The following is a 20,037-nucleotide window of genomic DNA, read 5'->3' on the forward strand; positions in this document are numbered from 1 at the left end:
AACTAGAGTAAATGTTTTTAGAGTAGGTATTTTAATTTTTATAAGAAGTAACCCCTTGTGATAGTGCAGCAACTCTTCCAACTCTGCATTTGAAGCAATAAGTGCTATCCTTAACCTGCATGTTAGTTATCTCTATGCTGGCTTTTAACATAGAATTTGAAAAATACTTTTCAGAAGTCCATTCAGAATCATAGCCTGTGTTGTCCTAGCCTGTGATAGCTTTATACTAATTCTGTCTCCACTTCTTTGCAAAGACAATAAAAGTAAACAACAGAGCAAGTCTGTTAAAAGTGAAGTAAAATGCAAAGCATGTCTGCATAGGCAGTGAGGTGAAATGGTTGCTATGGAGCCACCAAAGTCAGCTTCCAAATATCAGACTTGTCTTTCTTAGTTTATGTATCCTTCACCCAGTGCTAGATTATTTTCTTCACTAAACTTAGCATCATTGAGGTGAAACTGTGCAGTGCATAGAATGTTATACAGAACAGTTACAAGTCACAACTTGAGCCTGACAAAATTAGGAAATGCAGTGATAGCCTATGAATGTACAGAGTATTCTGAACTTGTTAGAAACAACTGCCCATGGTAAAGCATAGTTCAAAGTAATTTATTTTTTTTTCAGCATCTTAATTTTAAATAATTGTTCCTAAAGTTTTGACTTAAATATGTGAGTAGTGACTTCATACATCTTCACCATAATTATTTAAATGGAACAAGATTTTCAGAAGGTTCTGTGCTACCTGGTTCCCAAGTGGTGTGGAGCATTTGCTTTTGTTGAGACTTCCCAGTGTATTTTCCTTCTGAATGTAGAATTTGCCCCATCTAGTTCAGAATGTTTAACCAGGCCTTTCTTTATCCCTGGAACTGAGTAAGCAGGGTATGTTCACCAGAGCATTTTCATTGGAGCGTATGCCTACAAAAGATGCATTTCTCCTGCTTTAAATAATTTATGATCTGGTAGTTAAATCATGAGGGAGCCTTCTCTGACTGTTTTCCAGCTATCAGAATACTTAACAGAAATATTAGCTGCAGCTTTAGATTTCTGGCTAACAGCAGGCCCTAAACATATGGTTACAGTTGCATTTGGAGGTTTTTGAAAAATCTGTATAAAAAAAGCATTTTCTTTTGTTCACTTGGGAATTAGCTGATAAAATATTAAACAAAACAGTTGGATGTTTACCACTTGGAAAGCCTTTGGCAAAAGCCTGAAAGTAATGTCCCAGTCCATGACTTCATGGCTTTACTGTTGCTAATAAGCTTGGGTTTATATATATATATATTAAGCTCCATTTTAAGATTAAGGTATTTGATTATTTCCATTACTTCTATTAGAAATGTTTTAAAAAAAAAGTCTTCTTCCCTGCTGTTCACCTGCATGATGATATTAGGAAAGTTACAAAACCTTTTTCAGCACTTGCTTGCATTAACATACCTACTATGGCACTTTGGGCTTAGTGTACTGCCAGCAAATTGACTTGGCTCAAGTGTGGAGTGGTTTTGCGAAGTTCAGAATATGAAGAAGCTTCTAGTACTTGCCAGTGCACTGACCGTAGCAGCAGAGAAGAATGCAAAAGGGAAGTGGTGACTCGTATGTTTGGGAAGTGGAAAAGAGAGTTTTCAATTGGTTTGAGAACTGGCTAAATAAGAAGAGATGGTGAAATGCAGGGAAGAACAGATAATGGGAGAGTAGAGAGAATGAGGGGTCTGCTCTGGCTGCTTGCCCAGTATTGAGTTAGAACTTGGGACATTTGCACATTTTTGCGGGTGTTGGTCAGCAGTTTAGCCATTTAAAGAGTTCCTGTAGGTTATTCTTTCAGTTACAGATTCCAAGGTATGAGTTGCATATGGAAAACTGATGTTTGCATTTTCCATGAGACTTTTGTCTAGACTGACATAGTTCAAAGGGCAAGCATGAGGAAGGGTATGTCGTTAGTTCTTTTTTTTTTTTTTTTTTTTTTAATTTAGATCTGGCTTTCACATTTTTTTTTATTGTTAGATTACTATATTTCCCAGGAAGGTTTCTTTGTCCAGTTTTATGAAGACAGAGAATAATGTAATATAATTAGAAAGGTTAGCTTCTATTTTTTAATCTTAGAACTGGAAAATTCTTTGTTTACAGTTTTCTTACAATTCATGTTATGTGTGAAATCATTGCAACTAATTTTAAAACTTGTGACATATTTTTCCACAAGAATGTCAGCCTTTGACATAATTAGCTCTAAGGTTTCTGGAGATGCAGAATTAAATTAATTATTGCAGTAATTCCTGGGTTGAGTCCTTAGTAGTCTGATTGAACTAATAACGTTATTTACTGCTTCAGTGTTGATCATTGTAAGGAAAAGAGCAATATGATGAACATCTTTGTTTAACAGAGTAAGCAGATTTCTTGAAGCATGATATTGATCAGGATGTGGTCATTATCAACCATAACCTGTTGAAAAGGGAAGAAAAAGCTCAATTGCCTGCCTTATTCAGTCCTACTTCTAACTTTCCAAAAATGATACGTATCTGTATAAATGTTAGAAGTTATGTTAAAGGTGTCTAAATTGAGAACTATTAGGAATGGATATTTACTGTCCTTCCAATAAACCTAAATTGGAGAATGATTAAATATGGAAACTAAGCTGTTGGTTATCATCACAATATATGTGTGGTATGTGTACTGCACCTTTCTTTGATGTTTTATGTGTCAGTATCACAAAAACATTGTAGTAGTCTGGTATTATATACTCCAGAACTTTTGATAACACTGGTTTTTCCCATGGTGGAGCAAACATCTTTAATTAAATTATATTGACAGGATCAGTGGAAATTATTTGGTAAGCAGGTTTTTAATCTAGGATTTAAAGAAAAAAAATAAGCACCACAAAGATAACTAGTAAGATTTTAGATTAAGATTCATCAGGAATTATATCAAGGACAAAAACATCCTTGTATTTAGTTTTCTGTGTAGAAACTAATTTAAACATAAGCAAAGGATAATAGGCACTGAAGAGACCATTCATTTTAGCAGTGTTTTGAGCAAAGGGGACAGTATCCAGAAAGAGTTCAAAGAGCTTTTTGTAGCTTCAAATGAAAGCTTAATTAAAAAAAAAAAAAACACCCTCAGCTCAGTAATCCTGTTTTTACTTATTTATCTTGCACAGCTGTAGTTAAAAGGAGTTTCTGTTAAATGTTTATCAATTCCAAAACTTTTTTTTTACTCTTAGCTATTCCTGGGTAGACTACTTCTTTTTTTTTTTTTTATTGTTCTTGTAACATGATGGTGAGGTACGGGATATAGGGAGTTTGAGGAGCTGTCGGATATAGGGAGCTTTTGCATAGTGCTTATCATAGTCAATATTCTGTTTCTTTTATATTTTACATGTTTTCTTCGTATAGCTTTTGAACAGCTATAAAGGTCTTTGTCTTTGCTATTGATAATGTTTTCTTAAGCTTTGCCTTTATAACTGTTTTTCAAAGGCATTCCTAATATACAAAGTCCTTCTGAATTCAAAGTTTCTTAGTTGGCGTCAAGATCATTTTACTGAAGTCAAAGTGCTGAACATACTTTTTGAGATTTGCTGGATCAAAATTTCCTCATCTGAATGCTTGTCGGACATACTGATTCCTGTTAGTCCTAAAGTATTTTATCCCAGCCTCATCACCTACACTTTTGACATGTTGCTAGCAAAAGTTGCCTCTGAAGGATAAAGAAGGTGATCATGAGTAGTCATCATGGATTTACAAAGGGGAACTCATGATTGACCAACCTGATAGCCTTCTGGCTAGCTTGGTGGACAAGTGGAAAGCAGTGGTTGTTGTTTACCTGGACTTTAGTAAAGCCTATGACACTTATCTCCCATAACATCATAGGCAAGCTGACAAAGTATGGGTTACATATGTAGACAGTGAGGTGGATTGCAAGCTAGCTGAATGACCCAGCCCAAAGAGCTGGGATCAGTGTCACAAAGTCCACTTGGAGGCAGGTCACTGGAGGTATAGCCCAGTGTTCAACATTGGGGCCAGTACTATTTAACTTCTGCGTTAATGGTGTGGGTGATGGGATAGAATGCACATGCAGATGGTACAAACCTGAGAGAAATGGCTGGTACAATGGCTGTTTGGGCCACCATTCAAGAGAGACTACAACAGGCTGGAGAATTATCATGAAGTTCAACAAGCAGAAAGGTAGAGTTGTGCATCTGGGGAGGAATAACCCCATGCACCAGCCCATGCTGGGGACAGACTGGTTTTAAAGCAGCTTGGCAGAGAAGGACCTTGGGGTCCTGGTGGACAACAAGCTAAACATGAGCCAGCAATGCACCCTTGTGGCTAGGAAGGTCAACAGCATCCTGGGCTCCATTAAGAACAGTGTTGACAACAGGTCAAGAGAAGTGATCCTTCCTCTGCACAGCTGAGGCCTCATCTGGAGTATGGTGTCTGTTCCCCAGTACAAGAGAGATATGAGCATACTGGATCAAGTCCAGTGCAGGGCCACATCATATGAGGAGAGACTGAGAGAGCTGGGACTGTCCAACATAAAGAAGGGAAGGCTCAGAGATGATCTTACTTGTGTGTACTAATGAAGGATGGAAGGGAATGAAGGTGGTGGAGCAGTGCCCACTGGCAGAATAAAAGACAATGGCACAAACTAAAACACATAAAATTCCATCTGAACACAAGAAAATTTTTCACTATGAGGGTGGTCAAACAGTGGAACAGGTTGCCCAGAGAGGTGTTTGAGTTTCCATTAGTGGAGATACTCTAAAATCTGACTGGACGTGGTCCTGGACAATGTGCTGTACGGGACTCTGCTTGAGCAGGGAGGTTGGACCAGAAAAGCTCAGTAGGTCCCTTCCAACCCAGATGATCCTGTGATTTTTCCAAGTCTTAAATCTGGGCTATAACATCCTATGTAATGACTGCTTTTTAAGTAGCTTTGACCAAGCTTTGACAGGGTTGATAAGCTCAGGCAGCCCAACTGCACAGCTGGTACATAGCATAAACAGAGCCATTGCACAAAAGATGGAAATGCTTATTTTATTTAATTGATTTTGTATATTACAGTTGTGCTAGTTTACTTCATAGTTGCAGTTTCTTTTATGACTAATATTTGTATTTGATTTCCAGGATGGAGGTCTGCTTCTAAATAACCCTTCTGCTCTGGCAGTTCATGAGTGCAAGTGTCTTTGGCCAGATGTTCCATTGCAGTGTCTTGTATCACTGGGCACTGGTCGATACGAAAGTGATGGAAAGACAAGTGTCACGTACACTAGTTTGAAAGCCAAACTCACAAATGTTATCAGCAGTGCAACTGATACAGAAGGTTGGTGTCTTCAGATACATTTGTATTGTGACTCTTCTAAAGTTTTTGTTTCTTATAGGTCCAACTCAGACAGCAATCTGAGCCTTTTGTCTTTCTCCTCCTCCTCTCTACCTGCCCATTGAAACTACTTGAAATGTGTTTCTGTGTAATTAATGCATAGTTGGTGCTTTAGTACCAGTATTACATGTTTTTTGGAGATGATAGTCTTATCTCCATGAGTTCATATTCACTGTATTGTTGCTAAGCTCTTTTAGTTTGAGTTCTCAAGTGTTAATATGAGGTGGTTGACATCGCTATACCAGAGAGAAAAGGTGCCTTAATCAGAATGACAGTGATAATCCAACAGGATTTATACAAAGCAGTATGATTTTACTTATGTGTCTGAATAAAGGCATACTCAGGAATTCATTTCAATAGAAAAATCATTTTCTTATTTGGTGTTTTGGGTTTTTTTCATTATCAGAAAAGCTTAATAGTTAATATAGGACATAGTATGGTTTTCAACAGCTTTATAAAAAGTATTTTAGTTCTTTTCCATGTGTTTTTAACATGTGCTTTTCCAAGGACTATAGTCTAAGAAATCTAGATTTTAGGCTGACACAATTTGCACAATTGCAGGAAAGGCAGTGAGAATTGTGAGAAAGAGAGGTGTGTCCACTTTCTATCAAGGGAAGGAGAAGTTTCATTGCAGCTGAAAAATCAGGCAAGAAATTTGATGGGGAAAAGGAGGAAAGTTCATTGTGGAGACCAAAGGAGAGGAAATGGAAATGGAAAAAGGGGACAGTAGATTTGAGCAAATGGGAAGGAAAAAGGGAAGAGTATTAAACAGGGCAAGAAAGACTGGATGTGATGGGACAAGAACAGAGACACAGCAGAGGAATTTACAGGAGGACAGACCAAGCAGAGAAGATTACACGATAACAAGAGTCTTTTGCTGTGGTCTTACCCATGATGTTTTTTTCACTTTAGATTTTGTTCTTTATATGGCAGAAAAAGAATGGGGAAGTGTGGTAAGAATGCAAAGATGATGGAAATAAGAGAATAAAAGATAAAATAAGTAATGGAAATGGAATTTTAAGGGAACCAATCAATAGAAAAGATTTAAAAGAAGAGAGAAAATAGGTTATAAAAGAGAGGGAAAAAGGAAGAGGAGAGAGGGACATCTAAATACATTGCATAGCTAATTTATTATTGTACTAGTTAACTGAACTGTTATATTTAACATGAGCACTTCAAATTAAATGAAGTGTAAATTCAAACTCAGTATCTCTAGTAATGTATAAAAAATAATCAGTTGCAAACAAAAGAAAGCTTTAAAACAACATACTTTTTACTGCAGTCTCTGGGATTAGAGAAGATGATACAGGTGTGGGTTTCATGATACCTACTTCCATTAGTACTACTGTAACAAATCATGTGTATGTTAAATGGGAGTACATAAGTTACATTCCTGCTCTTCAGAATATGCTCTCATTTGCAAAGGAATGGAATGTGAATGTAATTAAAAATCTGGATGGCTGCAAAGCCTTCTTAATTGTCGTACCAGTGAAGTTGTCTTAGAATAAAACATTAAGTTCTCCCTGGTAAACAGAGCTGCAGGGTCATTTGCAAACCTTCTAATGTGAAAGGGATTTTGATAAGGCAATAGTGGAAAAACATTTACTCAGCAAAGCAGCATGTATTTACACTTACTGTGTCACTCCAGAGCACTTGTTGTTCAGAGACTTTAGGACTGTTTGTCTCTTATAAATATAACTGTTTCCTTTATTTGTTTTCAATACAGAAGTTCACACTATGCTGGATGCACTGTTGCCTCCAGATACTTACTTCAGATTTAACCCTCTTATGCATGAAGACATACCCCTGGATGAAAGTCGTAAAGAGAAACTAAATCAGCTGCAGACAGATGGAATTCGTTATTTAGAACGAAATGAAGAAAAACTGAGAAAAGCCGCAAAAATATTAACACAGGAAAAATCAGCTTTGCACAGACTTCAGGACTGGCTAAGATTAAAGGCTGACATGTATGAAGGCCTTCCTTTTCTTTCCAAGTTGTGAATATGGAATGCATGAAACATCATAAATGTAAATCTTGTACCAGAAAATCCATTCAGTACTGTAAAGGAAAAAGGTTTATTTGGGGTAAATGACATCTTTAGAAAGTTGCCAGAATTCTGGAGAAGCAATTCAGGATGGCTCTTTTGTGCACACTTAATTCATACAAGGTTTTATGGTGTTAATTTTTTGAACTTTATGGATCTTACTGTTGCTCTACTTTGTTAAAGTCTGTAAAACTGAAAATTATGAAAACAATTGTGTTCTGCATTTTTGGATGTATATACCATAATTATGGCGACTGTAAAACTTCAGCTTCCAGGCTTATTCAAAATCAACATAAAATAAAATCTTCATTCACATTAGTGTAGCCAATATAACTGTTAGGCTCTTATATAGCCAGTGAACTTCATAGAAATGTAATGTTCCTAAAAAAAATTTGCCCATGTTAATTGCACTTTTACATTTGAAAGATAACATATAAATTCTAATTTTCAGTGGGTTTTGTATTTAACAGTATTGAGTAAGATGTTTGGATGACTACAAATGGCAAATTAAATTATAAAAATTAACTGATATTTTAAGGACTCGCTGCTTATTGTTTTTATCAGGATAACTTCAGATTGGTTAATTCATGATTTGAAAATAATCCCAAGCCCCAAACCTTCACTTGAGCAGCTATTCTTGTCACAGGATGAAGAAAACAAAATCTTGAATTAGTTTACTTGTTAAGTGACTTCAAAACTTACTACAGAAGCTTTGGGTTTGGATAACAAACTTCAGGTGTATCTGGCTGAGAAAAAAATTAGCAGTTGATGCATGAAATAATAAATTATGCATTTTCTTTGTCTTTTTAACTTTCATATATGCATCCTCTTGAAATTACTTTGAGTTGTGAAGTTACATTTAGCTCACTATGATCTTACTACTCATTCCTTTGCAGCTTTCTGCTTATGTCAGGAAGGGTGGTGTGGTGAACTATGATGTTGTCGTGGTTTAACCCCAGCCAGCAACTAAGCCCCACACAGCTGCTCCCTCGTTCCCCTCTCTGGTGGGATAGAGGAGACAATCGGAAAAGCGAGAAAACTTGTGGGTTGAGATAAGAACAGTTTAATAGGCAAAGGCCGTGCATGCAAGCAAAGCAAAACAAGGAATTAATCCGCTACTTCCCACGGGCAGGCAGGTGTTCAGCCATCTCCTGGACAGCAGGGCTGCATCATGTGTAATGGTTACTTGGGAAGACAAACACCATCTCTCTGAATGTCCTCTCTTCCTCCTTCTTCCCCCAAAATATATGCTGAATGTGATGTTATATGGTGTGGAATATCCTGTTGGTCAGTTGGGGTCAGCTGTCACAGCTGTTTTCCCTCCAGATTTCTTGTGCACCCTCAGCCCACTCACTGGTGGGGTGGGGTGAGGAGCAGAAAAGGCCTTGACTCTGTAAGCGCTGCTCAGCAGTAACTGAAACATCCCTGTGTTATCAACACTGTTTTCAACATAAATTCACAACACAGCACTCTGCTGGCTACTAGGAAGAAAACTAATTCTATTTCAGGCAAAACCAGCACAGACATTATAGTATGTCAATGAAATGGTATTTTCAACAACAGGAAGGTACATGTGAGTTCTTAGACACGGTATGACTGTAGTGACATTTGAGTTAGACACAGTCACTGTCACAGGTTGGGCACATGCCCATTAATACGATCATTTCATAGATTTCTGGGTGAGTTTTTGCCTCTTAGTGGGCAGCTACAGTACATGAAAATAATTATTAGATAAAAGGTATGTTTTATGTAGTAGATAAAACATTCAGTTTCACAAAAAAGTGCATTTGTCAGTTTGCCTTTCAGGACTAATCACCTGCCATTGCATTATCTGCTATAAATGACATTTACTTTGATAGTCACCTTCTGTACTTGTCTCAAATCACTGAAAATGATATGAGGCTCCCTTTGGAAAGAGACTTGGAGGAAGACATCTGAGATGCTTTGTTATCTTAAGAATTGTGAAATAGTATTCTGTGATGGTGCAAGAAAACATTTGATTGGGCTATTATTTTTTAAATCTGATGTATTTTTAATTTTTACCTGTGTCATTTTACTCAGACATTCATGCTTTTCTGGTGCTCCCTCTGTTCTCTGGCTTGTTTGTGCCAGGGAAGTTAATAAGTCTCATTGGTATGTAAGCTGTAGCCTTCAGGTTTTTAAATTGTTTCCAGTGCAAACAATTTCTAGATGCATAAGGACTAAAAAGGCCTTTGTCATTCAGTACATTGGGAAGTGAAAGAGAAGAAACAAAAAGTTAAAAAGCTACAGCAATGTAAAGATAAGAAGTGAAAGAATGTTCATTCTGCCCCCTGCTTTGTTTCTACAACGATGAACACCAAAAGTACTTCCTTGAATAGGGCAATAAAAATACTAAAAAGGACAGTTTTACGATCTTGGTACAACTTCCCCTCTTCATGCCAATTACTAGGAACTGAGTAAAAGAATAACAAGAGATCAAGCCTCTCCCATCAGTGTGAGATAGTTTAAGCATATTTTAAAAATGTCTGTCTTCTGATCAAGGCATCTTATACAGATGCTCTGTTGCCAGCATCTTAAATCAAAATAGACAATGGGGGATAATTTCATGTAACAACATACATAATACACTTCTTCCTCCCCTGGTAAAGGAAAAGTCACAGCATCATCCATAAGACTATCAAAGGCATTATTCTGAATTCATAGGTTTCCAATCATAGCTTTTTGGGATAAGCATTTATTTAAGAAAACACTTATCTGTAGTGAAAAAAGTGGTAACATTTCCATTTAATTTTTATACAAATAAAACCTGTGAGTTACTAATGTTCAGACAGTGGGCTAAGTGCATATACTGGACTAAGCGATGCAGGTGGATTGTTGTTTCTCTTTGCCATAAAGCAATAATTTTTCTTCATTGAGAAGTTTTCTGAATACTCTGTACACTTCTCGTGGAAAAAGGTATTATACTAGGAGCTGATTAGAGAATGTAAACCAGGAAAGCTACAGACCTTTTGAATCAGTACAGAATATCTCAAACTAGCTTTAGTAAAGTATCACATTATTTCTAGGTTTTTTTGAGCTGCCTAAAAAGCTTCCACCACCACTCTGTTGAAAACAACCAACCAACCAACCAACAAGTCGTTTTGTACAGAGCCTTAGCTTTTCTAATCCACCTTCCAGAGGACTACATTAAACATGCTCTAGGCTGATAAGTGCAGCCATTTGGCTGACTTTGAATATCCCATATTTAAAAATGGCAATATACTTGCTAAGACATCTGTCTTGTCTCTGTGTTACTTGACATGGCCTTTCCAAGTGGATTTACAGACATGCATTTAATCAGCTTACAGGAGTGTGAAGGCAAGTGCCGTTTCACCCTCGAAAGGGTCCTTGCAACATGGTACTTGCAGCTGATTGCTTTCTGCAAAATCCCAGAGTGTGCAGCTTCAGCCCACAGACTGAGACATGAGAAGTGCATGGGCTGCATGTTAGACCTCTCTAAAACTTGACTTTAATCTTTGGTTTGCACTAAAGGAAGTCTGGTTCTGAGTTACACAAATACTAATATCTGAGATGGAGCACATGCGTGTAAAGATACGTGACAGCAACACCACTAGGTAAATCTCTCATGAAACACCAGCTCATGCTTGTGACTGGCGAGGGTAAAAAAAATGATACTTCTTAAACCAGTGAGGTCAAGACTGTATATAAAAAGCAAGAAGAAAAAGCTGTATTTAAATCAGGGTCATTTTAGAAGAGGATCTGTTTCAGTTTAAATGTATTGCTATTTTTTAACATTTTGCTGTCTCAAGCAGAGGAAAAGAGGAGTTTATTTTAGGGCAAGATCTGGATTTGAGATTACACTGCTTTTTGATGGATGCTACTATAGTAATTCACTTTTTTTTCCTCTATTGCTGTAACAATATTTTTTCTTAGGTGTGACTTTTAAGCTATGGAGTAATTAATTCAGACTGTTTGAGGCCACTGTGTGTATAAATTCACAAGATGCATTTATTGAATCCTTTCAAACTCAACTCTTTGATCCTCAGTGTTGCAAGTGCTGGACTGTCTATCAGGCAGTAATTAGGAGTTTGCTCTCCCCTCTAAACCACTTTAAAATGTGCAGATGCAACAGTTTTATCACTCTAGCTGTAATTAGTTCAAAAAAAATATTAGCAGTTTGCAAGGAATCCCAGCTATCATGTATGTGTTGCTACAGCACTGTGAATAAAGGAAAACTATTTTCAGGAGGTTTATTGTGCCATTAGGTATGGAATCCCACATGATAGTTTAGTAGAAGAAAATGGAATAAGGAGAACTGTAGAGGAATCAGAACTGGCTAAATAAGGAAAAAGAATTTTAAATTAAGGAGGTTTATTGATAGGAAGCAGAGGGATTAGTGCTTGGTCAAATATTAGCATATGTTAACTAATCATTTGGATGGATTGAAGAACCTCTTCCCAGGTGAAACTAGGAGAGATCATGAATACTTCTAATGATAGGATTTCAGTGCAGCATGAATTTGAGTATTGGCTAGAATGAAAAAAGTGCCTCTGTGAAATGTGAAATTAACAAAGGGAGAAGAAATAATCTAATGCAGAACATCACATTAAAGGAATCCTGCTTTGAATAAGTACTGCTGGGAATGCTGTGCTGTTACCCACTCAGCAAACTGAAACTGAGTCAACAGTCACAACCACAAAAATAAGGATGTGCATCAATGCATCAAAGAATGTCTTAGCTAGGAAAATGTGAACAAACCTGAAAAAAATAGATATCAATATGAATTTTGAATCTATAATAAGAAATCACAAGAAGATAGTAAATAACCATTTCAGGTTACTCTTAAAGCCAAGGAGGACAACAAGGCTTGTCTGCCCAGAGGAGCATTCCCATATGAAAATGTACCAAGTTGGCATCCTGGAAAGAAAATGAGGAAGTTCATGTTTTCATTTAGAAAATGATAATGTAGAATCTTTGCAAAATTAACATAACATTCTTGCTCTGATTTTGAAAGGTGGGAAGAAAGAGTCCAGACCAGGAAAAGAAATTCTATAAACATAAAATAATCTGCTTTTATTTAAAGTCACAAAGACAAAATGCCTCCAGGTCATCTCTTAGTTTGTAATTATCTATGCAGAAGGAGATCTTAACTGAAGGGGGGTTCATTATCACAGGAAAGAAAATAAAACTATTAAATGTTGAAGTGTGATCACTGATTTTAGGATATTTCCTGTCAGTGTCCATTCCAGCAGTGATATGAAGATACTGGTTCTATTGCACAAGGCACAGGCAACAGCAGTTGAATATAATTATAGATTTGATCACTGCTATTAGAGAAAGAGATATTCAGGCTAAAACAGATGCAAAGAAGGGCTGCCAAAGGGAAGATTAAGAGAGCATGGTTTGTTTTGTCTGACAAAACAAGGGCTGGAAGGAGGATACACGCTGCTGTTTAAAAATACTTGAAGAAGGAAAAGAGCAAGCTAAAGGACAACACTTTGCATGAAACCAAAGGTGCTCAAACTGACCAGAAATAAATCTAGCCAGAAAGTAAAAAGATGCTAAACTGCTGAGGAGCAAGGTTACAGAATAGCTATACAGTGAACTAACGGAGGAAAAGAAACTGGTTTAGTGTAAGTTTTAAAAACTGAGCTCATGAATGGGGTTCTATAATGCACTATGAGAACGGCTACAGTCCCCATGGCCAACTGAATCTCTTCTATCCTATGTGGCAGGTAAGAACTCGTTAAGCCCTTGTATAAAACAGAATCCATATAGGTTTATGGAAGCTTCTAGCAGCTCCTCCTCATTAGGCCTGACAGATGAGAGTTATATCTTGTCTTTGATCCATCACTTAGAGAGCATTTCATTTATTTCACTTTCCTTGCCTAGCTGGTAAAGGGAGCTGATGGAGGCTGAAGTAATACAAGACACATGACAGGTGAAGGAAAAAATCTGGTGTGTGCTTACTGCTCATTGGCACCATTAATTTTTCATCAGAGATTAAAATACTTGTATGCTGCTTGGTCAACGAATAGTGCTGATTTTCTTCCATTAAAGGACGGTTCTCAAAATGACAAGTATTAAATACAAACAATTTGTTGCAGGAGAGGTTGTGTTAAGGTTTCCTCTTTCTGCTTAAGGACTGTGCTCCCAGGCACAGCTGTGATATAAGCCCACAGTCTTTTACACTCAACTACATAAGCCAAGAAGGCAAAACCATTTGGGGTTTTTTTGCACTGTTGCTTAAAGAGTGAGTCAAATTTTCAAACCTTGCAGAATGTCCCATTTGAGGGACAATAAGGTACATTCTTAGTGTAATCCTATTTGTTTACAATTAAAAATAAGCATGCCAGATGCCTCTTCCTCAGACTCTGTAGGAACAAGATGAATAGGCTCTGTCCTTGCTCCAGCCCCACATCACTGGGGTGTGAACTCAAGAGGCTGCAGCCTCTCAGTTCCCCTATTCTCTGCTCATCCTCCTCATTCCCACACCTGCAGCCACATCTGCTCCTGGTACACACCAGGTAATCCCAGTGGGACACCCGGTCCAATACTTTGCTGATGCTCTTCACTGTTTGCAGCTTATATAACTTATACAATGAGAACAATTATTCTTAATTGTTCTTTCTTCAAGGTTTAACAAAGACAATGCTATTATTTATTTCAGTAAAATTGGCAGACTTTAGTAAGGAGGAACTACTAGCAATTTTCAGCATAATATAAAAATTATAATAAATAAAATTGATCATCATCATCATCAAACAGTGAAATACTCCAGTACTTATATCCCTGGTAATGCATGTTAAATCTTCAGTAGCAATGCAATTTTCCTTTTTATTTAAAATTTAGTTTAATTAATTTAATTTAATTTAATTTAATTTAGTTTATTGGTTTCTCGTAACAGTATAATTAATGGCTATTTCACCATATAGTTGCAATAGCAGGAAAAATACAGAGTAGCATTTTGAAATCTTTACCTTTCAGAAAGAAGCTGTAATAGAGCATTTTCATGCAAAACCACAGAGACAACCTGGACAGATTATTAATACCATTGAAGTGCAAATGCCGAGTTCAACAAACGTAGTATTTTAGCACTGAAAAGCTTTTTTTTGTTTGTTTTTCAAAACCTTGTAAATTGGAAAAGGAACAGCTTTTTGTGCTCACACCATCATTTTATAATTAAATAATAATAAGCACAATAATATTACAGGGAGTCTTCCAGAATGTCTCAAAATGTTGATAGCAACCCCCAAAAAGTCATTTCTTAAAAACCCAGTCTGTGTTCTTGGGCGTAATCTCAGCAAAACTGCTGTTCCCTGCTTTCTCACTGGCTGCTCTGTAGAAACCAGAAATACAGTCCTTTCATGTCCTGTCCATTTGTGCACCTCATTTGAAGAAATCTTCAGGCAGGCAAGTCAGGCAGCCATGGCATCCTTTTACAACGAAATGACAAGAGATACATTGTAGAGAAAGGGGGGGAAAAAAAAAGCAAAAAAAAAAAAAAAAGCAGGAATGTTTGAGAGTTTAAAAGTTGAGTAGGGAATATTTCTACTCCCTACAAGAAAAGACAGATATCTCAGGTACTGCTTAAAATGTGGAGTCAAAGGACAAAACCATTGGCACTGCTAAACGTGACTTCAAAGCATTACTTTACCAAGTTTACTAACACACAAGCATGTAATAACTTCAGAACTTGAGCATTGTGTCTATTCTAGCTGGTTTATTTCTTGCTAAATATTAGACTTAAAACGATCACCAAGCAGGTCTTAACAATACTGAGACAAATCTGGGTATAAATACAGCAGGAAAGACAATAATATTTCTATAGCAGACTGAGTTTTAAATAATTTGCTCTAGATATGTCATAAATCCCTGGGAAGAGCTGCAGATCAGTAAGGAAAGCTTAGATGAGATTGTCAGGAAGCAAGTGAGCTCTGCACAGCTGTTTATTGCATAGATTCATATATATATGTATATGTATATAAATGGTTGTATCTATTAGAGACGGTAAAAAAAAAAAAAAAACCAAAAAAAACCAATAAATTCCAGCATGATGCTGTTCCTATGTGTTTTATATCTTGCCTGTAGGATGCATTCACTTCAGACTTTGAGAAAAGGAAAGCTTTTTCTTATATATTATTCAGGACTCAGAACACTGCAGTCTCCCAGGTAAACATCATCTCTTTTCAAACCCATACATTTACAGCAGGTGCATCATATTAAAACAAATACTATTAAAAAAGGAGGCTCATTTCCAGAAGCGTGGATTAGATCAAAACGGAGGGGTTGCTACCGTCTTTTGTCAGGTCTTGTCCCTGTGGCACACCCAGGACACAGCACCTGCTGCACGGCCGCTCTGTCGCTCTGTCACGGGGAGGCTGCGGCAGCTGCAGGCGGGTGCCCAGCGGTTATTCAGCGAATATTCTCCTCCTTCACATCAGAGCTGTAGCCACTTCATATTAGTCACTACTCTGACCAGTCAGGCCTTTACACAATCAAAGCACACAGAAAAAGATACTCCTCTTTCCTTCTGGAGATAATGAGGAAGAAGACTTAGATCATTATTACTGTCCAGGGCACAATGCCTTTGCTTTCCTCCTTCACAAGAGCTATTTGTAAAGAAGCAGCTCTTGCAGCCAGGCCTCAGAAAACAATACTCCATGGTCACAACAGCCCACAGTGAGCTCAAAGCCACTAAAAACACTAGAAAGGACTATTTCTCATATCTCCAAAATGGGAATGTTTGATTTCCAGTTCAGCTTAGACTGCCAAACCCTAAAGGCATTACGAAAGTGTCAAGAGGTCCCTCTGCAGAAGGTGCCCATGGTAAGTTCCCCATTGCAAAAACACTTCAGAGGTGTGGAGTCCCCAGAGCAGATAAATTCCAGCTGACAGTAGGTACCTTGTTCTGGCAACCTTTTCTATGAAGAGCATCCAACAGATCTGGTATCAAGTGCCCAGCTGACATATAGGGTTGTTTGTGAAATGGCCAGAGAGTTATTCTTAACATGCAGATGGTGCCAAGCCTTCTCCTTTCTGCCTGGGACAGTTCCTCAAAAGAAGATTCCCATGTCAACCTTCTGTCCCGAAGGAATCTACTGTACAATGAGACAACGAAGTTTCCAAGCTAGATTCAGTGTTGGGCTGAGGAGTGTCAGGGCAGGTTTTCAGGCATGTGAGGAAGGGAGGATGTCTTCTGAGGAAGCCAAAGGATAAGCATGGATGCTGCTCTGCTAACCCTACAAGCCACTTACGTGACTTTTGATTGTCATCAGGGGTTGACAAGGGGATAGGCAGGCTGCTATTGCAAATGTCAAGTTTTCTATCATGTCAGAGGACACTCTTCTGTTGGCTCTAGAAAAATGTGACTAGTCCAAATATGTGCCTGTGCTTCCATGGTTTTGCAGAGGTGTTCCACCTATGTAATCAAAAGCATGCACTATGGCAGTGGCAAGGAATATATGCTGGCAGTCGCAGATCACCGCAGACCACATAAGGTGATGTGAATGAGAGGAACATGGCTCCCAGACTTGAGTTGGGAGTTCTTGAGACACACACGTAGCAGTATCACTATGGGTGGTGCCAGAGGCATGCTAGGGAATGAAGGAATCTGAAACTACATGAATGTGATGATTTTAGCAAGGATATAGTTAATTTCCTTCACAGTAGCTACTGTGGGGCTGTGTTTTAGATTTGCGCTGGAAACGGTGTTGATAACACAGGGATGTTTCAGTTACTGTTGAGCAGTGCTCACACAGAGTCAAGGCTTCTTCTGCTTCTCACTCCACCCCACCAGTGAGGGGGCTGGGGGTGCACAAGAAGTTGGGAGGGGACACAGCTGGGACAGCTGACTCCAACTGACCAAAGGGATATTCCACACCATGTGATGTCACGCTCAGCATATAGAGCTGGTGGAAGAAGACGGAAGGGGGGACATTTGGAGTGACAGTGTTTGCCTTCCCACATAACAGTTATGTGTGATGCAGCCCTGCTGTCCAGGAGATGGCTGAACACCTGCCTGCACATGGGAAGTAGTGAATGAATTCGTTATTTTGCTTTGCTTGTGTACGCGGCTTTCTCTCTACCTACTAAATTGTCTTTATCTCAACTCACGAGTTTTCTCACTTTTACTCTTCCAGTTCTCTCCCCATCCCACCAGAGGGGTGGTGGGTAGTGAGTGAGCAGCTGTGTGGGGCTTAGTTTCGAGCTGGGGTTAAACCACAAAGTAGACCCAAAGCCTGTACAAAGTAGTGAACCAAACCTCTAAGTAGGTGCTCAGGAGAATGCACTTTGTTTATCATGACAGCTCCGGAACAGCTTTTCTTCTCTAGTTACCTAAAAAGAAACAAGAAAAATGAGCTTCTTCAGAAGGCGAATCACTCTGATAGACTGTGTTTGTAAAAACAAACACCTTGCATCTCATAAACCCCTTCTCCACAACAGTAAACAGCAGATTAGAAAATGGTTGAATGTAGTTGATTTTCTAATCTGATGCAGACAAGCTCAAATATCTTTACAGAGATATAGCACTGCAGCCTTCGTTTAGCTTGAATTAAACAATACCTGCTACAGCTAGTCTATATTTTACTGTTAGCCTCTTATCTTCAGTCACCTACTGTGAAGGTCAAGAAATCAGATCACAGGAGGCTCGATGTCAGTATCTTACATCTTTGAGCTTTTATTCAGGTATATGTGTCAGAGCAGTGTATCTACTCTCTATGCATATGTGTCTGTCATTACTAAAACAAGATGTCATGGTAAATGTTGACAAGGAATCAGCTGTGCACTCAGCTGCATCCACTTTTCCACATCTCTGCGAAGATGTCTAGGATTTCACAAGTCCGAAAAGTCATCTTTCCTTACTCTCATATTGCTTTCAAGGGCTAGAACAATAGCTGTTGTGAATCAAGGTCTAGGTTTACTTCATTAGGGACGAAAGATATGACAGCATTTCCATACAAATTCCTACCCGAGTATGGCTTCAAGATGTCCTCTCTTTCCTGTAAAAGATCAAATTTTTTCTATGTCATCGTTCCACATTCTGAAGAACTCCATTATTTTTAGCTCTGCCCTGTGAGCTTGCCTATGTCTGGTTTGAACTTTGACACCCCAGTACCCCTAATGCTGTGTTTTAAAGTACTGCCTTTAATGATAACATGCCTAATTTTGAAAACTAATGCTCCTGTTATAAACTATTGTTAAATGGCTTATAGAACAGTCTTTGTGCTCAACTTTTTTCTCTGTTTATTTCTGGACAACAGTGTACTTGCCTAAGAGAGCTCTCATGTTACTTCTTGAATTTGTGCCATAGAACAAAGAATGATAAAAATGTTACAGTAAAAATAAAAAAGAATAGCCTTGTATCTCTTGCTCAAAAATGTCACTGTCACAGCATTTCTAACCCTTTGACTGGAGCACAAATGTTTCTGAGAACAACAGATTATTAGAGAAATGAGAAAATCATTATTACATATCTAAAATAACACATCATAGATGGTGCCAAGGGATTGATTTTGGGTATAGTAGAAAATCCCTCCCTAATCGCAACAACAAAAAAATAGCTTCAGAAAATAAGTAGAGGTTAGCAGAAAAACAGAGCTTGATGTCACAGGTAATAAATACCATGTTTTTGAAGAGAAATCCAGCTGACAGATTAATCTACTTGGCTTGAAGGCACAGATTGAAACAGTAAGCCACCACTTCATTTGTGTATTGATTGCAGATTATTCATATATAAAATATGCAAATTATTATTGAATGTGCTGAATAAAATGGTTACTTAGTGTAATTATGTATATAAGGAACTCAGACTTAAAGCTGTTTCTGTGATCCATGGTAGTGGAAAACAGTGAACAGGTGCATGCACACATACAGAAAAAACTTGCATCTATCCACACCCAGTTGCAAGTTCCCTGGAAGGAGTACAGGCATTCTCTTGGCTCCATTTTAGGGACAGCACTAGCTTTAAAGGTCAGGGAATCAGTCCCACAGGTTTCCACCACCTCTCCTAAGGTTGGTTGACCCACCTTGTCTGAAGCTGTGGGCATCAGAGTCCACTAGCTACACCTGTGAGGGCTAGTGCTAGCCCATTAACCACATTGGTTGTCACCAGTTGGGATTTACAGCACCGCAGAGCAACAAAACTGTATGCTTAATGTTTTTAGGCTTGCTTACACTCTGCCTTTATTATTAAAGAAATGAAAAATTCAGTTGGTATTACTCAGTTTGAGTAAACCACTGAAACTTCTTTGCACTACTATTGGTGATAAAATATTGCAGTCTGCACTCTGTCACTTCAGCCTCTGATTTGAGGGCATATAGCTGGTAACTATACTAAATTTGCTTCTGCAGGTTTTGAAAATATTAAAGGGAACTCCTGAGCTGAGGAAACTGTGGGACTCATGAAGCAGTCAGCATCACAGCAAGCAGGGAAGTGGGTTCCAGCACTGGAGGAGGTGAGTGATATTCCTTGAAATGTGAGCCCTGCCTGAGCAATTTGGAAGGAGCAAGGGTACTTACAGAATGAAAGACTGATGATCTTAAATGTGAACTGGAAAAGGCCTCACTTCCAGTGAAAGGAAACTGTGAACACCAGGGATCATACATTATTAACGAAAGTTTTTCATGTATTTGAGTGAGATA

At 38.2% G+C, this 20,037-nt stretch overlaps 1 protein-coding gene across 2 annotated transcripts in view; it reads left to right on the plus strand.

Moving 5' to 3' along the window:
• Positions 1 to 8,042, plus strand: part of PNPLA8 (patatin like domain 8, phospholipase A2) — a 41,045-nt gene extending 33,003 nt beyond the window's left edge. Inside the window, exons 9-10 of one of the 2 annotated variants that reach the window (XM_080352652.1) lie at positions 5,113 to 5,308; positions 7,092 to 8,042. In XM_080352652.1, coding sequence (XP_080208778.1) covers positions 5,113 to 5,308; positions 7,092 to 7,366 — 471 coding nt within the window. In that variant the 3' untranslated portion in view covers positions 7,367 to 8,042. Of the gene's footprint in view, positions 1 to 5,112; positions 5,309 to 7,091 lie in introns of those variants that run through there. The other variant, XM_080352653.1, reaches the window with a different exon arrangement.
• Positions 8,043 to 20,037: the final 11,995 nt, after the last annotated feature.

The sequence above is a fragment of the Nesoenas mayeri genome (genome assembly GCF_963082525.1).
Source record: "Nesoenas mayeri genome assembly, chromosome: 1".
NCBI classification, from domain to species: domain Eukaryota; kingdom Metazoa; phylum Chordata; class Aves; order Columbiformes; family Columbidae; genus Nesoenas; species Nesoenas mayeri.